General features: G+C 36.4%; 1 protein-coding gene across 5 annotated transcripts in view; it reads left to right on the top strand.

The window, feature by feature from the left end:
* SLIT2 (slit guidance ligand 2) overlaps window positions 1-21568 on the top strand; it is a 382964-nt gene that overhangs the window by 318111 nt on the left and 43285 nt on the right. For all 5 annotated transcript variants that reach the window (XM_067735623.1, XM_067735624.1, XM_067735625.1 and 2 more), the window contains 4 exons: window positions 1566-1729; window positions 19234-19358; window positions 19493-19590; window positions 20851-20990. In XM_067735623.1, the coding sequence (XP_067591724.1) occupies window positions 1566-1729; window positions 19234-19358; window positions 19493-19590; window positions 20851-20990 (527 nt within the window). The remainder of the gene's footprint in view (window positions 1-1565; window positions 1730-19233; window positions 19359-19492; window positions 19591-20850; window positions 20991-21568) is intronic.

The following is a 21568-nucleotide window of genomic DNA, read 5'->3' on the forward strand; positions in this document are numbered from 1 at the left end:
GAGACCCCTGGCTCAGGGGTGCAGGACTGCGGCACTGCGGCAGGGAATGCCGCCTAGAGAAGGAAGTGGCTGTTCAGCTAGTGTTAGGGTGATGAATCAGAAAAGGCTACGGGAAAGGTGCTGCTTGAGCTAAGTAGGATTGTCCTTTATGTGACCCTCCTCCCCAACAGGGAGAGCAATTTGAATCTTCTTTGTCATGCATCCAATTTGGCATGTATTTCATTTTATGCAATTGTCTTTTATACGCCAGACCGGAGAGAGCTATGCTCCATTCACAGTTTTTACTGTTTCTCCTGGCATAGTAAGGACTTAGCAAATGTCAGTACAGATGAGATCAAATGACTCAAAAACATCATTTTCCTCATTTTTAATTTAAAAGAAAGGTTTGAATCTGACATACATATGAGCATAACATTTACTTCAATTCTTGGCTAGAGTTTGGCATTAAAACAGCTGCAATATAAAGTATTACGGTTTTGTAAGTATATTTTGAAAGTCTCTTCATAGAATAATTTTGCTTAGACTATATATCTAGAAACATTACTAATCTGAAGTTAATTATAAATCAGCATTAATCAGTTTTTAAATGCTACTTTATGCACACACTACTCGTGCCCAAGCTTGGCAAATTTGTGAATCCATTGGTTAACGTCTCTGGCCTCAGTTTTTTAATCTGTAAAATGGGTTGTTAATAATGTTGATCTCATGGAGTTTCTATTTAGGATAAAATGAGGTAATTCATATAAATGGCTTAGCACAATTCCTGTATATCATAATGATACAATAAATAGCTAGTGTTTATAATCAAGCATTATCTTGATTACTTTTCCTATCACTACAACTGCTTATGTGAGTAGGAACCAAAGTTCTAAAATGAAAAACTTTAAAGGGACAAACGTCCAATGGAATTCCAAGCTCTGGGGAACTAGCTTTATGCATCTTTATTATTTTATGCCCTTCCTTATCTTCTTGCGTTTTACTGGTCCTTTACCCTGAAACATCCTTTCCAACCTTTTCCACATACTTGAAACTAAATATCTAAAAGCTCAGACTTCTTAAACCATCAGTCTCCCAGAAGAGTCACCCTCTGTTCATAGTTATCTTGTAAATTCTTCTGCTATACCACTTCTAATGAAAATTACTTGTATGTATGAGTCTATGTTAATCTCCTTTGCAGAAGGAGTTTTTTGGGGTTAAAAATAATATATTATTCATATTTGGGTCCCCAGAACCTGGCATAATGATTGGGTTCTAAGTAAATCATTGGTGAATAAAGGAAGTGTTAATGTGCATTTGGCATGTGCTTGCACACAATATAAACCTGTCTGCAAATACAAGGAGACTTTGTAAAGCCAGGTAAGTGTTAACACTGGTGACAACTCACTAAATCGCAGTTGCACATGATTCAGGAAAATGGGGAATCCCCAATGCCTCCATTTTCTTCTAAATTTTTATCAATAAATCTATAGGGATTTTCTACTGAGCATCACCATAAATTATGGTCCCTTAGCAAATAATAACGGTGCTTCCATACTTGTGTGTGCTTTTGTTGTGTTGTTTTACAGAGCAATTGGAGCCAACCCTCTTTACTGTGATTGTAACCTGCAGTGGTTATCCGACTGGGTAAAGTCGGAATACAAAGAACCAGGAATTGCTCGCTGTGCTGGTCCTGGAGAAATGGCAGATAAACTATTACTCACAACTCCCTCCAAAAAATTTACATGTCAAGGTATAGTTCTTAACCAGTTGTACTTCTGTAAATAAAACTTCATCGTGTTCATTTAAAAGAAAAAAGAAAACCATGGGCTGCTAGATTTCATGGGTATAGCTGAAAAACTCCAATAAATAATTACTGTTTCTTCCCATACTTGTTGAAGACAGAGTAGTTATATGAGGAGCCCAAGGAAAGAATTTATTTTGAAATAAATCACAGAAATAACCCATTGGAAATGACTAAGTTTTCTTTAAAATGTATGGAGAAATGAAGAGTACACAATTTCTGGAAATTCCTCTCATAGCCTCTAACAAGTGAAATATTTTGCTTTTGCTTTGTCTGAATGTGTACCCTGCTCCTAGGGCTGCCAGGGCCCTGTGGCTTCCTGATTCCAGGTAAGGAGAAATGAGCCCTCCCCAGTGTTCAGGCCAGACCTTCCGACTCACCTCCTGTGCTTCACTCTTCCTATGTCGATGGTGCTGTTTCTTGCTTGTTTGGATCCTTTTCTTTTCCCTTTGTTTTATGTGCTTGTGAATTCTATACAGTGGCTTAGTAACAAATAGATTCTTCTCTTATTACAAAAGTAATCTATGCCCAACATAGAAAATCTAAAGGATAGGAAAATGTAAACGATAAGAAACTAAAGATCTAAATCTAACAGTTAATGACAATACCAAAAGATAATCACTATTAAACTTGTTTTGTATATCTTTCCACTTTTTCTAGTCAAATATATGGATTTAAGTTTCTTACCAAAAATAGGGTAGAAGGTCACTATAATCCTTAATTTTCGATGTTTCAAGAGGGCCACTTTTAATTATTAGATGGAGGAGAGAAATTCTTAAAAATTCTAAATGTGTAAGCAGCAAATGCTTATTAAACTTGTTTTATTGGTAAAACTAAACCTTGGGTATTGTGGAGCATAGAGAAAGTTGCAGACCTACCTGAAAAGATAAGCTTTCAACACTTGATCATGTAGGTGGGAAAACATATCTAAGTAGGTAATAGTGTGCAGTGAATCACAGAATGAAGACCAGCCTGGTTTCACCTGGGCTAAATTCCAGCTTCAATTTTCAATAGCTATGTAACTTTAGTTTACTAGCTTAACCAGCCTGTGGCTCAGATTCCTCATCTGTAGGCAGAGGTGATGATAATACATACCAGAAAGGGTTTTTTAAGATTAGATGAGATATTATAAGTGGAATCTTAAAGAAAAAAAGAAAAAGAAAAGAAAATGTCGTTTTCACAGGAACAGAGAATAGCAGGGTAGTTTCCAGCGGCCGGGGGAGAGGGAAAATGGGGAGATGTTGGTGAAAGTGTACAAACTTTCAGTTATAAGGACAATAAGTTCTGAGGATCTAATGTACAGCATGGTGACAATAGTTAATAATATGGTATTGGATGCTTAAAAGTTTCTGAGAGTGAATCTTAAGCATTCTGCCCACACACACACAAAAGTTAACTATGTGAGGTGATGGATGTATATTATCTTGCTCTTGTTAATCACTACACAGTGTATATGTATATCAAATCATCAGGTTATACATTTTAAGTACATACAATTATATTTGTAAAATATTTTTCAATAAAGTTGGGGGAAGAGCATTCTTTTATTTAATATATATAAAACATGCTTACTGCCTTACGCACAATAGCTCTCAGTATAGGTTAGCTGCCATTTTTATTATTATAACATTTCAAACACCAGCAAAAATATGATGTGGGATGGCATGCTATGTTCTGTTGGTGAAAGAAGGAATTTTCAAAAACTGTATTCCCTCCTCCAAACATTTTTAAGTGGTCATCTGATGTTATTTCATAGTTATAAATGGTAACAGAAGATGTAATTCACAGTGCATTGTAAATATTGATATCTTAAAACAACACTCTTCCATTATTCTTTTAAATGTATTTTGTGGAATCTAAATATCACAGCCAATTTTAAAAGAAACAAAAACAAGATCCTCAATATTTTATGTTGCTCTTTTTCCTCGAACTTCGATTTTTCTCCTTGAATTTCTATTTCCAGTACCTCAGAGAACTGTATCATTCTTCACTGCCAAAAATATGTATATAATTTGAATATTTAAAATTTCCTACCACTAAAGATCTATGAGTTTTTAAATTTTTATTAGAATTAATTGTCAATAATGCTTAATGCAACACTGATTGCAACAGCATAATTATTTATCAATATGCTAATATTTATATTCAAAATTGAAATTAAAATTTTATTGGAAATGCCTCTCTGGGATTATGTGCATTGATTGCAAGAGACTTTGCAAATAACCAATGTTTTAAATTATTCTTTTGTAACCTCAGATGCTTCCTTGGGGCAGTGCCCCATGGTAAATTTCTGGTGGGCTGAGAAGTATATCATTTTTTTGTAAGGTGGAGATGATTGTCAAAGGGGAGATAGGGGAGGAGAAACTGGCATAAAAACTTACTTGTAGGCATATTATTGGGCAGATTGATTCTAGAAAGAGTATATAGACAAGTTGAGCAACTGCAGACTGATTCTGTTACACTCTCTGTACCCAGGGATACTCACACTCCACTTTGAAAAATGCTGGTGTTTATCTTCAATTCTTAAATCTTAGAGTTCCATGAAGATATTTCTCTTTTTTTTTAATTTTTTAAAATTAATTAATTAATTTATTTATTTTGGGCTGTGTTGGGTCTTCGTTGCTGCGAATGGGCTTTTCTCTAGTTGTGGCGAGCGGGGGCTACTCTTAGGTGCAGTGCGTGGGCTTCTACACTGCGGTGGCTTCTCTTGTTGTGGAGCACGGACTCTAGGTGCACAGGCTTCAGTAGTTGTGGCACGTGGGCTCAGTAGTTGTGGCTCGCGGGCTCTAGAGCACAGGCTCAGTAGTTGTGGCGCACAGGCTTAGTTGCTCTGCGGCATGTGGGATCTCCCTGGATCAGGGCTTGAACCCATGTCCCCTGAATTGGCAGGTGGATTCTTAACCACTGTGCTACCAGGGAAGTCCCCACATTAATTTGTTAAATGTTCCCAGAAGGCCAGTGAATACAAACATACATACATGCATAAATGTCTGTTTAACTCAAGATTTGTCTAATTGATTTGACCTTTTCTTCATTAATAGTATCTTTTGTTCTTAGTATAGCATGAATGGAAATATGCTTTGGTCTGGATCAGTGTAGCCTGATAGACCTTTCTGCAGTGATAGAAATGTTCCATACCTGTGCTATCCAATATGGTAGCCACTAGCCACATGTGGTTGTTGAAATGTAGCTAAGGCAACTGCGGAAATGATTTTTTAAATTGTATTTATTGTATTTAAATTTAAACTTAAATAGTCATATGTAGCTAGTGGCTACCATATTGCATAGTGCTGTTGCTACAGGACTCAGATGAAGAAATCCTGTCAGAGAGCGGCTGTGAAAGGTTTCTTGCAAGAGTGTCTAAGCCAGTTGTTTGGATAAGCAGGCAAGTGTGAGGACTTGAGCTACAGGTGGGTGGAACTGCAGGAGCCCAGCTGTGATATAGGAAAATGCTGGAACTGTGACAGTTTATTTAATATTCACTGACTCATCGAATTAACAAATCACACATATTTCAAGGTACATCCTAAACTACATAGCAGACAGCATAGGTGTAGGCCAGTTGACAAGAAGTGTAGACATTCAGAACTCAACAAATTTAGTGTAAGTGCACTTAGCAAACTTTAAGATTTACTCAGTTCCTCTATAACTTAACCTAATTTTAGAGAGATAGCAAACATTGAAACTCATAATGTTCTTTGCCAGCATTTCTCGATATTTGTCAGAATATTGTAAACCACTCTCATATTCTTTGCTAGAAATATTTACTCATAAAAAATGGATTGGTAAAGACAAAGTATTCTAATCCATTCATTAAAATAATTAACTCTGGGAAATCTACCGAGTACTGTGTTTTTGAGTTTACACGCTTTATGAGCTTGAAAGCAGTAAAATTACACTTCTTTAAATATTTTATAATTTGAGGCTTTTATATTTTAACTTTTGTGCCAGTTTTAATGTGTTTTATTTATTCATGAAAATCATGTAAGTACATACTCCTAATATTAAAGTTTGTAAATATGTAATTTCAAATTACAGCAGGAAGATGAATATTCTTTATTTGAAAAGATGTTTATGTACCTATATTTAAATATAACTTAAATATTTTCTCTGCTAGAAAAGACAATATTATTTTGAGTAATTAATTCTTTCAATACAATTTTTATCTTACATTTTTCAGAGTATTTTCTTTGTAGTATAATCTCATAGTTTCAGCGCACAACAGAAATAAATGAACTGAATGAAATAGATTATCAGAGCATATTTAATTAATACCCAGATTAGGGCATTCTTGAATGGGAAGCAGATGGTCATGACTTGTTCTTATAACCCAAATGTCCTGTCTTCATCTTTTAAATATCAGATGATATTAGAATGCTCAAGCAGAAAATGAAGGGTTTTTCCCTCTCCAGGTTTTCATTGAAAACGTCAGCATGGAATGTAGAATATTGTTAATTTCTAATATTCCCTTTATTGCTCTTGGTTCAGGAAACTTTAGCTATGCAGGCTACTAAATTGTTCACTTTTAATTTTACAGACATTTATTGAACACTTAAATGTGCTAAGGAGTGAACAGTCTAAAGGAAACAAGTGGTATATTGCCTCTTTCATTCAACAAATATTATGTGAGTTCCTGTTATGCACCAGGCACAGATCCAAGGTATTAAGAATACAATAATAAATAGGACAGAAAAACCCCTGCCTTTATGGAGCTTATATTCTACTGATAGATAACATTTAAATGAATAGTTGCAAAACGATATGGAAGTGTGGTGATAGAAATATATATACAATATTAATAATGTGTATCCAAACCAAACAATTGTGGAATTGTAACCAATACCACCAGGTCCATCAGGGCATCAGGAGACTCGTATAGTGAGTCAAGTGGAACTGAGAATGGAGCACAAATCAGGGAAAGCAGCCCCAGTGGTCAGGTGTCTGGTAGCCAGGAACCCAGTGAAGAGGCAGGGGTGTGGTGCTCAACATACCTCATTAGTTATCTGTAAAGATCAGCTAAGGGGTTGGGAAACCTGGGACCTTTTCATATCCCAGAATGATCAACATTCCACCACCACATGGTTGATCTCTTCTGCTCTTTTTATAGGTGAAGAATCCTCTAAATTCTGGAATTTCTGGGAAAAAGTCCACATCTCTCAATAATAACATTGTAATATTGTCAGTTTTTTTTCCCAGTGAGATCGTTTCCTTTTGGGGGGTGTTCTTGACAAGTTCAAGGTCTTTTGTTTTTTTTCCTCAAAATTATTAGTTAATATTATCCTTAATCATTTAATTAAAGTATGAAGGTGATTAAATAATTTAACCTAAAAAAATGAAAAATTTACTAGTTAGATCTGTTTTGAAATAGTATTTAAAACTTGGTCAAATCCTTTTTACATTTTCAGATTAGTATCACTAGAACATAGTTATAAATTTGAAATAACCTTAGCTTTGGGGGAGTAAGATTTGCTCGCTGACTAAAGAAAATATTCAGGTTTCTACATAGTTATTTGCCAAAAGCACCATCTTTGGAAAACAAACAAGGGCTGTTTTTCATTATACTTTTTTTTTTAAATAAATTGTATTTATTTATGTACATATGTATGTATGTATGTATTGGCTGCGTCGGGTCTTCCTTGCTGTGCGCTGGCTTTCTCTAGTTGCGGCGAGTGGGGGCTACTGGGGCTACTCTTCGTTGTGGTACGCAGGCTTCTCATTGCAGTGGCTTCTTTTGTTGCGGAGTACGTGCTCTAGGCGCGCAGGCTCAGTAGTTGTGGCTCGTGGGCTCTAAAGCACAGGCTCAGTAGTTGTGGCGCACGGGCTTCGTTGCTCCCCGGCATGTGGGATCTTCCCAGACCAGGGCTCGAACCTGTGTCTCCTGCATTGGCAGGCGGATTCTTAACCACTGCGCCATCAGGGAAACCCTTCATTATACTTTTTAAAAAACTTAAAACACTGGGCAATTTTTAACAGACATTTATTTTAATAGGTGATGAGAATTAATGATTTGTATTCCATTCTTAAATATCATACATATATATCATCTCTGGTACAATAATTCCATGAAGTAATTATTGCTCTTTTTCTTTTAAGTGTGCTTCAAGAAGTTTATTTACTGGCTTAAGATCATATGTGTGTGTAGCAAATGGCCAAGCCAGGGAATCCCAGAGGTGTAATACCCATCTTCGTGTTTTTGTTTAACCATTTATAAAATGCAAATTTGTAGGATTTTAACCCCCCTATCACCTAGGGACCATCTCTACCCCTCCACTGAAACTATAGGGATACCAGTGACTTCCCTCTTGCCCATTTCAATAGCTTCTTTTTAGCTTCTTTATTTGCCCTCTTTTCATCTTAGACAGTAGTGGCCACTGCTCCCTCTTGTACATTCCCATTGCCTCTTCATTCCTTTGCTGACATCTCTTTCTTACCCACTCTTTAATATTGACATATGTGGGGTTCTCTCCTTAGCCCTGTTAATTTAATTGATTTTGGTCCTGTGGCTTCAAGTATCTAGCCATGACTTTTCTTATGAACTTCAGATTCATATTTCCATTCACCTAGTGAATTCCTCCCCCTTGCTGGCTTGCAGAAACTTAAAACACATATTCCAAAATATGCTTTCCCATTTTCCACATTCTCTTGCAACTGTCCTATAGTTGATCCATAGATGTCTCTATTACTGAACTATTAGTTAGTTATGCCCAATATCAAATATCGCCCTTTGTTTTTTCTGAGTTGTCTTTGATGTACATCTGACTTTATACAAGGGCAGTACTAGGGGGTTCTACTATTTGACTCATGTGTCCAAGGGACACCTGAATGAAGGCAGACTCTGGGATATAGTTAGAAATTTGTGTTTGGAGCTTTTAGTCATAAGTCAAAGTGAGACACAATTCTCAGTGGGTGGCAATATTAGTGTCAGGTGCATAGCTAGTGATTTGAGTCAAGTAAGCAAGTCAGCCTACAAGCTTTAATGGATTTGCAGTCCAGCAGTTCTTCCATCAAAGTTAAAGTAACTGACAAAGACAAATTGGTAACCAAACTTTCTGCTCGTTTTCCCTTTGAATTATTAAGCTAAACACAACTCCACTCCATATAGCTGATGCTAGAGAACTCTCTTAAGTCAAGACCTAATCTTAAATCAATCTAGATATCCTAGACTGGCCTTCATTTCAGTGACATTAGTAAACATTTGTATTCAGGAAGCTAGATTTGTTTTCTCCTCTGCGACATCTTTCTCCTCTGTGGCACACATCTTCTGAGGGCTAATGTCTTGGCAATAATTTAACACTTCTTGGAACCGGCTTTTGGAAGAAAGAAAGTTTGAAGATTGGTGAAGTTGTATCAGCAAGCAAGTTCTAGTTCCTTGCCAAGCATCACTGCAAGAACAAAAAGAACCTCTCCTTCTTAATTGTGTGCTGTTATTCCCCGTGGTTGTCCACGCCAGATTTACAAATCACAGTCGCAGTCCTTAAAAACATAAAATCATTAACTCTAGGTGTCGTTACCCAATGGGAAATTATCTCTCGGTGCCCATTTCCACTCTCCCTTGTTTTAGTTAATAATAGCCCCTACAGTTTTTCCAGATTTCAAAAGCTCCTGGCATAGACCGAAGGTACTCAGTGAACTTGCAATGAATGAATAAACAGCAAGCTGTAATTTGCCTTTGTGCTAAAATTTGAACAAACATACAGAGGAAGACTTACTCTCTTTTCTCCTTTTAAGTAAACCACTTATGTCCCTCCCAGCTCCTGCCTTCTTTGGATGTCTAGGCTTTAAAGAGTGTCAGAACTTTCTGTGGCTTCTGTGCTTGTTCTCACTATATTCTGTGCTCAGAATTCATTAGCATCTCATTTAAAGCTTAAAGCAACCCATTGAGATGACTGCCATTACTCTCCTAATTCCATACAGTTAAGTAACACATCTAGATCACTAACTTGGCCTGGTTGACTTCTGATTCTCTTCCTAAGATTACTACGCATTATGATAAGAGCTTGTCTATTTCTTGTTCCTGGACATCTTCTTTTCATCTGGGACCAATCAAGTGTGCAAGATTCTACGTGTTGGTTTGCTCTTAGAGAACTATGCTAACCCTTCTACCATTTTATTTTGACTTTAGCATATCCCTTTGGCTCTGATATTATCTCCTTGTTATAGAAACAGATTAAAGATGTGATTACCCTTGAATAAGAACTTTGCAAGAAAGGGTCTCAGAGAAGTTGTCCCGGATGGAAAATGAACCACAGATTGAAGGCAAAGACAAGACAGAAGGTAGACTTAGAAGAGAAGCAAAATATGGATGGGAAGATGAATGAGAGAAGAGAACCAGATACAAAGGATATAGTTCCAAGGGGTTAGAATGTAAAAATAAATGGATTTAGATAAACCAAGTGGATGTAAAAATCACATTATAAGAAGAGCATTTAGTTAGGTAGAATTATAATCTAAATAGGAAAAGGAATCATACCATTTTAAGACATTTGGACATATCGGAGGACGCTGCTATTTGGAATTTCTATAATTCAGAAACATCTTTTGAATTACCTTTCACTCAAACTCAAGTGCTAGAAATAATAAATTATCTTTGAAAAATTGATTTTAAAAGAGGGATTTGAAAAAAGGAGAAGCAAATAGAATGGTAGCTATTAGTAGTCAACTTTACCAAGCTGAAGAAATTAGAATTCAATATTTTATATATTCCTCAACCTGATGCCGCCAGAACAGTTTGTGGGTTTAGGAAATTATCAGAAGAAGCCTGTGCACATGAGAAATCTTGTTATTTTGATTCTTGTAGCTAAACTGAATATGTATGGGAGAGCAACAATCTCCCTTCATATACCCATAAGAAATTGCAGATACTGAAAATAGTTGAGCAGACGTGCTATATTAAAAATGAAACCTGGTCCTGGAAAAAAAAGTGGAGAAATTAGATCGTGCTTATTAATCAAATATGGTTCAGTGGATATTTATTCAATAAATCTCGACTGTGCTAAAAACTGGACAGAGGCTGCTTCAGCCTGGCAATTTCATTATCTGCATACTCTATTAAAATAATTCTTCAAAACATACCCAGTTTTTTTTCTAAAACAATCTCGAGCTTCTCATCTAAATAATCAAACATAATTTTTGAAAAATGTCACATTCCACAGAATAAACTTAGAAACTGCCAACCCTGAACCCCTCCATTCAAACTACAGTCTTTTGAGGTTGAAAGCACAGAATTAGACTAAAAGACAATTTTCCTCAAGGTCTTGGGAAGTAGCCAGATGAATGTTTACAGTCCTTGCATTTGCTGACGTGCTGTTTTGCTGGCGTACATTCTTAGCTGCTTCACCCTATGCCTTTGTTCTAAGAGCCTTCTTTCTTCTAGCCTAGCTCAGGAATCCATTACCATTTAGATATTTCCTTTCCTAGTGCTGATTCTAAGTGTGATCATTTTAGCAAACACAAAGCCATTTATTGTGGGGTATGACATTAATTTAACATACTGCTCTAATTAACTGCTACATTTACTTCCCCAATGTACTGAATAGCTAAATTTATTTGATAAATACATTGGAGGAGGGTGAGAAATTAAATTTCTACATGGCTCACTTCAGTATTAATCCCAGCAATTTCCCAACTGTAATTTGATACAACTGCCTTCGTTTTTCTGGTACCAAGAAAAAGCAGAGGAGATACAGGCAAGGCCTCCCCTAGTGATTGAGGTGTCACTGGGAGCAAACACCAACCCTTCCCATTAATAGTGATCCCCAGAACTGTCATTTATTTCCGAATAGTTGAAAAAGAAACAGGAATCTCTATGTAAACATATTTCAGGGTTTTTGTTAATAGGAAAACTGAACAGTATAGAACGCTGTCCTTTTTTGGATTGTACTCCAAAACCATTATATGAATATGTATTTCCTAGGGTAAGGGAATATTTAGGTATGAAGAGTTTTAATGGCCACCATGTTACTTCACATTTTCTTTCATATATGAGTTTCTGTAAGTAGACCAACAGCTTACTGTTGGTCTCTAATCTGTAGAAAATTTTGATTAAAGGAAGTTTATATTAGCAGAAGCCATACAGCTTTTTGGGTGGAGGTACCTTGAAGCTTAGAGCAGTGGTAGAAGAGTAGGGGCAGGGGAGGGATGCTATACAGCTGCCTCAGATAACCTTGCTAGAAATTATGTGTGGTGAGACATACACTTAGAATTATCACTGCTAATTCCAGTGAGGATAAAGAACTACAGAGAGATTGATGGTGAAAGCAAAAATATAATTAATGTTTATGTTATAAAATATTTGTATTTTAAATATAAAAGTGTCACTCTGACAGAGTGTACTCATCAGACAGTTGCCAAAAGGCAGTCTAGTGCACTCTCACAAACAGTGCAAAAAGTAGCATGAATGGAACATAATTTTATTGAGGATGGTACAATATCTACATTTTTAGCCACTTGTGGAACAAATATGTGTGACCAAAGGAATGTATCTTCAACTGAATCTGCATTTAATCTAGACCTTTCATGGATTATGACATTTTTTTAATGTGTATCCCAAAAGGTGAGATTGCAAGTAGAGTCCGCTTCAGCAGTATTTTCTTCTCGACAAGGAAGACACAGAAATCTCACTCATCTTGTGCCTGTGCTAATGTGCTAACAAATTGAACTGAAGGGACATGAGGGAGGATATAATGAAGATTTCATTTTCGGTTTCTTGTCCTAAGTATAAAAGTGGCAGTCTTTTGTATCTCCTGTATGAAAATAACAGTACTGGACTAATATTATCAGGGCAGGTGCACATTATTGCATTTTTGTTTGCACTGATAAATTTTTTTTCTTTTATTTATTTGTTTTATATTTTTTTAACATCTTTATTGGAGTATAATTGCTTTACAATGGTGAGTTAGTTTCTGCTTTATATCAAAGTGAATCAGCTATATATATACATATATCCCCATATCTCATCCCTCTTGCATCTCCCTCCCTCCCACCCTCCCTATCCCACCCCTCTAAGTGGTCAAAAAGCACTGAGCTGCTCTCCCTGTGCTATGTGGCTGCTTCCCACTGGCTATCTGTTTTACATTTGGTAGTGTATATATGTCCATTCCACTGTCTCACTTTGTCCCGGCTTACCCTTCCCCTTCCCGTGTCCTCAAGTCCATTCTGTACGTCTGCGTCTTTACTCCTGTCCTGCCACTAGGTTCTTCAGAACCTTTTTTTTTTTTTTTTTTAGATTCCACATCTATGTGTTAGCATACGGTATTTGTTTTTCTCTTTCTAACTTGCTTCACTCTGTATGACAGTCTCTATGTCCATCCACCTCACTACAAATAAATCAATTTCGTTTCTTTTTATGGCTGAGTGATATTCCATTGTATATATGTGTCACATCTTCTTTATCCATTCATCTGTCGATGGACACTTAGGTTGCTTCCATATCCTGGCTATTGTAAATAGAACTGCAATGAACATTGTGGTACATGACTCTTTTTGAATTATGGTTTTCTCAGAGTATAAGCCCAGTAGTGAGATTGCTGGGTCATATGGTAGTTCTATTTTTAGTTTTTTAAGGAACCTCCATACTGTTCTCCATAGTGGCTGTATCAATTTACATTCCAACCAACCGTGCAAGAGGGTTCCCTTTTCTCCACACCCTCTCCAGCATTTATTGTTTCTAGATTTTTTGATGATGGCCATTCTGACTGGTATGAGGTGATACCTCATTGTAGTTTTGATTTGCATTTGTCTAATGATTAGTGATGTTGAGCATTCTTTCATGTGTTTGTTGGCAATCTGTATATCTTCTTTGGAGAAATGTCTGTTTAGGTCTTCTGCCCATTTTTGGATTGGGTTGTTTGTTTTTTTGATATTGAGCTACATGTGCCGCTTGTAAATTTTGGAGATTAATCCTTTGTCAGTTGCTTCATTTGCAAATATTTTCTCCCATTCTGAGGGTTGTCTTTTTGTCTTGTTTATTTTTTCTTTTGCTGTGCAAAAGCTTTGAAGTTTCATTAGGTCCCATTTGCTTATTTTTGTTTTCATTTCCATTTCTCTAGGAGATGGGTCAAAAAGGATCTTGCTCTGATTTATGTCGTAGAGTGTTCTGCCTATGTTTTCTTCTAAGAGTTTAATAGTGTCTGGCCTTACATTTAGGTATTTCATCCATTTGAGTTTATTTTTGTGTATAGTGTTAGGAGTGTTCTAATTTCATTCTTTTACATGTAGCTGTCCTGTTTTCCCAGCACCACTTACTGAAGAGGCATTCTTTTCTCCATTGTATATTCTTACCTCCTTTATCAAAGATAAGGTGACCATAGGTGTGTGGGTTTATCTCTGGGCTTTCTATCCTGTTCCATTGATCTATAGTTCTGTTTTTGTGTCAATACCATACTGTCTTGATTACTGTAGCTTTGTAATATAGCCTGAAGTCAGGGAGCCTTATTCCTCTAGCTCCATTTTTCTTTCTCAAGATTGCATTGGCTATTAGGGTCTTTGTGTTTCCATGTACATTGTGAAATTTTTTGTTCTAGTTCTGTGAAAAATGCCATTGGTAGTTTGATAGGGATTGCACTGAATATGTAAATTGCTTTGGATAGTAGAGTCATTTTCACAGTGTTGATTCTTCCAATCCAAGAGCATGGTATATCTCTCCATCTGTTTGTATCATCTTTAATTTCTTTTATCAGTGTCTTATAGTTTTCTGCATACAGGTCTTTTGTCTCCTTAGGTAGGTTTATTCCTAGGTAACTTATTCTTTTCGTGGCAATGGTAACTGGGAGTGTTCCCCTAATTTCTCTTTCAGATTTTTCATCAATAGTGTGTAGGAAAGCAAGAGATTTCTGTACATTAATGTTGTATCCTGCTACTTTATCATATTCATTGATTAGCTGTAGTAGTTTTCTGGTAGCATCTTTAGGATTCTCTATGTATAGTATCATGTCATCTACAAAGTGACAGTTTTACTTCTTCTTTTCCGATTTGGATTCCTTTTATTTCTTTTTCTTCTCTGATTGCTGTGGCTAAAACTTCCAAAACTATGTTGAATAATAGTGGTGAGCATGGACAACCAATAACAGTGGTGAGAGTGGAACAAGAGTTCCTGATCTTACAGGAAATGGTTTCAGTTTTTCACCCTTGAGAATGATGTTGGCTGTGGGTTTGTCATATATGGCCTTTATTATGTTGAGGTAAGTTCCCTCTATGCCTACTTTCTGGAGGGTTTTTATCATAAATGGGTGTTGAATATGTCAAAAGCTTTTTCTGCATCTATTGAGATGATCGTATGGTTTTTCTCCTTCAATTTGTTAACATGGTGTATCACGTTGATTGATTTGCGTAGATTGAAGAATCCTTGCATTCCTGTGATAAACCCCACTTGATCATGGTGTATGAGCCTTTTAATGTGCTGTTGAATTCTGTTTGCTAGTATTTTGTTGAGGATTTTTGCATCACTGTTAATCAGTGATATTGGCCTGTAGTTTTCTTTGTTTGTGACATCCTTGTCTGGTTTTGGTATCAGGGTGATGGTGGCCTTGTAGAATGAGTTTTGGAGTTTTCCTCCCTCTGCTATATTTTGGAAGAGTTTGAGAAGGGTAGCTGTTAGCTCTTCTCTAAATGTTTGATAGAATTCTCCTGTGAAGCCATCTGGTCCTGGGCTTTTGTTTGTTGAAAAATTTTTAATCCCAGTCTCAATTTCAGTGCTTGTGATTGGTCTGTTTATATTTTCTATTTCTTCCTGGTTCAGTCTCGCAATTGTGTTTTTCTAAGAATTTGTCCATTTCTTCTAGGTTGTCCATTTTATTGGCATATAGTTGCTTGCAATAATCTCTTATGATCCTTTGTATTTCTGCAATGTCAGTTGTTACTTCTCCTTTTGCATTTGTAACTCTATTGATTTGAGTTTTCTCCCTTTTTTCCTTGATGAAAGTGGCTAATGGTTTATCAATTTTGTTTATCTTCTCAAAGAACCAGCTTTTAGTTTTATTGATCTTTACTATCATTTCCTTCATTTCTTTTTCATTTATTTCTGATCTGATCTTTATGATTTCTTTCCTTCTGCTAACTCTGGAGTTTTTTTGTTCTTCTTTCTCTAATTGCTTTAGGGGTAAGGTTAGGTTGTTTATTTGAGATGTTTCTTGTTTCTTGAGGTAGGATTGCATTGCTATAAACTTCCCTCGTAGAACTGCTTTTGCTGCATCTCACAGGTTTTGAGTCGTGGTGTTTTCATTGTCATTTGTTTCTAGGTATTTTTGGATTTCCTCTTTGGTTTCTTCAATGATCTCTTGATTATTTAGTAGTGTATTGTTTAGCCTCCATGTGTTTGTATTTTTTACAGATTTTTTTTCCTGTAATTGATATCTAGTCTCATAGCGTTGTGGTCAGAACAGATACTTGATACAATTTCAATTTTCTTAAATTTACCAAGGCTTGATTTGTGACCCAAGATATGATCTATCCTGTAGAATGTTCCATGAGCACTTGAGAAGAAAGTGTATTCTGTTGTTTTGGGATGGAATGTCCTATAAATGTCAATTAAATCTATCTGGTCTATTGTGTTATTTAAAGCATGTGTTTCCTTATTTATTTTCATTTTGGATGATCTGTGCCTTGGTGTAAGTGAGGTGTTAAAGTCCCCCACTATTATTGTGTTACTGTCGATTTCCTGTTTTATAGCTGTTAGCATTTGCCTTAAGTATTGAGGTGTTCCTATGTTGGGTGCATGTATATTTACAATTGTTATATCTTCTTCTTGGATTGATCCCTTGATCGTTATGTAGTGTCCTTCATTGTCTCTTGTAATAGTCTTTATTTTAAAGTCTACTTTGTCTGATATGAGAATTTCTGCTCCAGCTTCTTTTGATTTCCATTTGCATGAAATATCTTTTTCTATCCCCTCACTTTCAGTCTGTATGTGTTCCTAGGTCTCAAGTGGGTGTCTTGTAGACAGCCTGTATATGGGTCTTGTTTTTGTATCCATTGAGCCAGTCTATGTCTTTTGGTTGGAGCATTTAATCCATTTACATTTAAGGTAGTTATCGATATGTATGTTCCTATTATCATTTTCTTAATTGTTTTGGGTTTGTTATTGTAGGTCTTTTCCTTCCCTTCTCTTTCCTGTCTAGAGAAATTCCATTTGTTGTAAAGCTGGTTTGGTGGTGCTGAATTCTCTTAACTTTTGCTTGTCTGTAAAGGTTTTAATTTCTCCATTGAATCTGAATGACAGCCTTGCTGGTATAGAGTAATCTTGGTTGTGGGTTTTTCCCTTTCATCGCTTTAAATATGTCCTGCCATACCCTTCTGGCTTGCGGAGTTTCTGCTGAAAGATCAGCTGTTAACCTTATGTGGATTCCCTTGTATGTTATTTGTTGCTTTTCCCTTGCTGCTTTTAATATTTTTTCTTTGTATTTAATTTTTAATAGTTTGATTAATACGTGTCTTTGCGTGTTTCTCCTTGGATTTATCCTGTATGAGACTCTCTGCACTTCCTGGACTTGATTGAGTATTTCCTTTCCCATATTAGGGAAGTTTTTAAGTATAATCTCTTCAAATATTTTCTCAGTCCCTTTCTTTTTCTCTTCTTCTTCTGGGACCCCTATAATTCGAATGTTGGTGTTTTTAATTTTGCCCCAGTTGTCTCTGAGACTGTCCTCAATTCTTTTCATTCTTTTTTCTTTATTCCGCTCTGTGGTAGTTATATCCCCTATTTTATCTTCCAGGTCAGTTTTCTGTTCTTCTGCCTCAGTTATTCTGTCATTGATTCCTTCTAGAGAATTTTTAATTTCATTTATTGTGTTGTTCATCATTGTTTTTTGCCCTCTAGTTCTTCTCTGTCCTTGTTAAATGTTTCTTGTATTTTTTCCTTCTATTTCCAAGATTTTGGATCATCTTTAGTATCATTACTCTGAATTCTTTTTCAGGTAGACGGCCTATTTCCCCTTCATTTGTTTGGACTGGTAGGTTTTAACATTGCTCTTTCATCTGCTGTGTGTTTCTCTATCTTCTTATTTTGCTTAACTTACTGTGTTTGGGGTCTCCTTTTCACAGGGTGCAGATTCATAGTCCCGTTGTTTTTGGTGTCTGCCCCCCAGTGGCTAAGGTTGGTTCAGTGGGTTGTGTAGGCTTCCTGGTGGAGGGGACTAGTGCCTGTGTTCTGATGGATGAGGCTGGATCTTGTCTTTCTGGTGGGCAGGACTGCATCCAGTGGTGTGTTTTGTGGTGTCTGTGACCTTATTATTATTTTAGGCAGCATCTCTTGTAATGGGTGGGGCTGTGTCCCTGTCTTGCTAGTTGTTTGGCATGGGGTGTCCAGCACTGTAGCTTGCTGGTCATTGAGTGGAACTGGGTCTTTCCACTGAGATGGACATCTCTGGGAGAGGTTTCACCATTTGATATTACATGGAGCCAGGAGGTCTCTGGTGGACCAGTGTCCTGAACTTGGCTCTCCCACCTCAGAGGCACAAGGCTGACACCTGCCTGGAGCACCAAGACCCTGTCAGCCACATGGCTCAGAAGATAAGGGAGAAAAAAAGATGGATGGTTGGATGGATGGATGGAAGGAAGGAAGGAAGGAAGGAAGGGAGGGAGGAAATAGTTATTAAAATAAAAAATGAAAAATTATTAAAAATAAAAAAAATTAAAAGTAATAAAAGAAAGAAAGAAAGAAGAGAGCAACCAAACCAAATAACAAATCCACCAATGGTAACAAGCACTATAAGCTATACTTAAAAAAAAAATGGACAGAACACTAGGACAAATGGTAAAAGCAAAGCTATACAAACTTAATCACACAAAGAAGCATACACATACACACTCACAAAAAGTAAAAAGGAAGAAAAAAAAAAAATATATATATATATATATCTTTTGGGAAGTCTGAGGTCTTCTGCCAGCATTCAGTAGGTTTTGTAGGAGTTGTTCCACATGTAGATGTATTTCTGATGTATTTGTGGGGAGGAAGGTGAACTCCACTTCTTAACTCCTCCACCATCTTGAAGGTCTCCTGAGTTTGTACTTATTCCAAACCTTGCCCACCCATCCCCTAGCACACACACCCACAGTCCTCTTTGGGATCCATGGCTTTCCATACCAGCCGCCTGAGTTAAGTTGCAGGCACTGGCCATGGAAAGCATCCGCATTAGCTAGTCAGCTAATGAGGGGACTGACCCTTTGATGCTGGCATCACTAATGTCAGCTCTTAACTACCTAAGCTCACAACTCAGAGCCCTACTCTGACATGAGAGAGTTTCACTATTAACTCCCAATGAGATGGCCTCCTGTTGCGTTCTTAAAGATAATTATGATGATGCTGATTTCTGGTTTTGTCATGGAAGAGAAACACATATGGATATGTGACCAATAATAATTTTATACAAAATGTACTGTTACATTAAGGCATTGAAATAATTTTAAGTGAACTGAAAACAGAAAGCATCCACTTCTCATATTTTTCAATCAATTTTTAGGTCCTGTAGATGTCAATATTCTAGCTAAATGTAATCCCTGCTTATCAAATCCATGTAAAAATGATGGCACCTGTAACAATGATCCAGTTGACTTTTATCGCTGCACCTGTCCATATGGTTTCAAGGTAAGTAGAAGCTGTTGTGGGAACCAAGATCTGAAAACGTAGCTTTCCTTGGTGGGTCTTTATTATTCTGTTGTGCTTTCTCTATGTGCTGAGTACTACTTTATTTACACTCAACTTGACCATTCCTTGTCCAGGGGCAGGACTGTGATGTTCCAATTCATGCATGCATCAGTAACCCATGTAAACATGGAGGAACTTGCCACTTAAAAGAAGGAGAAAAAGATGGCTTCTGGTAGGTCATTGGTCTGTGATCTTCTGTGTCTGACGTATTGGAGCAAGAATAAGCAAAGATTCATTTTTCCTTTTTAAATCCAAGGGCTTTGTTTTGAAAAGAGTACCAGAAATTCTGTTCATAAGGAAAGTATGTATTAGTCCCTTGCAGAGATATTTCGATATAAAAACAAATGGAGACATTACAGTATTCTCAGCTCAGGATGCTACAAAGCCAAGCAATTTAAAAACACGCACATGCGTACATTGGAACTAATCAAGTCAGATTAGGTCAAGACAAATTAGTGGCTCTGTTAAGCTAATTAATAGTCAAATAGTCCCCTACTGCAAGGCATATATCCATTTGTTGTTTTGTGTGTTGCTTTAACAGACTGTGTGTAATGATAAGATGTGGGTCCCATTGAAACAGAAAAGTAATGACTCATTTCCAAGCCACCATATGTGTAGACAAACATGCTGTGAACATTTTTAATCGCGAGTTATTTAATCATACAGTACAGTTACTTCAGATCTACTTCATGAATCATGAAACAGAGTTCTTACAATGAAAACTAATAACTTCGCATAAGAATGCTAATCTACTACTAAAGCTTGTTAGAAATACCACTTTTTATAATACATATACTTCATTTCTGCCTTCTGTTATGAAGTTGTCTCTTTTTCATCAAGCCTTTACTCAAAGATTATTCTGATGCCTAGCAAGATGAAAGGTACAATGTATTATGCCAGTGAAAAATTGTATTTGTTGAGAGTTAAAGAGGATATTCATATTTTATAATTGCAAGGAAGACAAAGTTTTATTTTTAGATTTCTATTTTGCTTTGACACATCAAGAACATTACACATAAGTTAGTAAGTGTAATTTTTTAAAAATCAGAATCATTCCTCCTCATTTATGAGCAAATAAGCATGAATTATTTTATTAGAACACAACTAGAGATTAAGATATCTAGGGCTGTAGAGTAAACTTTTCTCATTTTTTAAACCTGCAAATGTATTGGATTTATTGACTTATAGGACCATGGGGCCATTTGCCATCTTGCAGCCAGCATAAATTTTCTTTCTCAAATTGTTTCTGATTTGGGGGATATTAACTTAAATTGATGCTTACAATGTGTCATTTAAAAGCATTTAAAAAATCAATTTCTTGTCGTTAAAATCTCTGTAATTGATGAGTGTATTTAGTTTTTTTCAATATTTAGACCATATGGTTTGGAAATATAGGAAGGTGTCTTTTGTCTTTTCTTCCCCTGGCGTTCAGGTGTATTTGTGCTGATGGATTTGAAGGAGAAAATTGTGAAATCAATGTTGATGACTGTGAAGATAATGACTGTGAAAATAACTCTACATGCGTCGATGGAATTAATAACTACACATGCCTTTGCCCACCTGAGTACACAGGTAGGAAGACTAGGAAATGCTATTCCATCAATCTGTGTATCTGTTTGAAAGCACCACTGGCACTATGCTGCATGTGTTTAGTAGACCATTGTATTATTCAATAACTGATAGTTGTTTTGGAAATTAGCTGTAATGTAATAACAGACGGAGTTAAAGATGGTTTCAGCCAACCAAATAAAAGTCCTGGGGAGCTCAGTTAGAACATAAGCATCCATCATAAAGTAATACTTTCCAGCACAAAGGAAGTTATCATACTGAAGCTTTTAGTCCCACAACTGAATGACATTTTCATGCAAAGCACTTTTCCTATGCAGACCAACCCACCGAAACATATGTGAAAAGGGAGCATTTCTTTACATAGGCAAAAAATAACCAAGCATTTGAGATTCTTCGTGTCCATACTTGTTTATTCATCAGTGAGTGTTTGCATGTAGCAACTCATGTCCTTCAAAATAGATCACATTAGGAAGATACTGATCGCTTTGGGTAATCTTATCAGACCATTCTCCCCCCACCCCACCTTTTTTTTTTCTATCTTGATACAAAATGTCAGGAATAAAGGTGGTAACTCTCATGAG

The sequence above is a fragment of the Pseudorca crassidens genome, chromosome 4 (genome assembly GCF_039906515.1).
Source record: "Pseudorca crassidens isolate mPseCra1 chromosome 4, mPseCra1.hap1, whole genome shotgun sequence".
In the NCBI taxonomy this organism is placed as follows: domain Eukaryota; kingdom Metazoa; phylum Chordata; class Mammalia; order Artiodactyla; family Delphinidae; genus Pseudorca; species Pseudorca crassidens.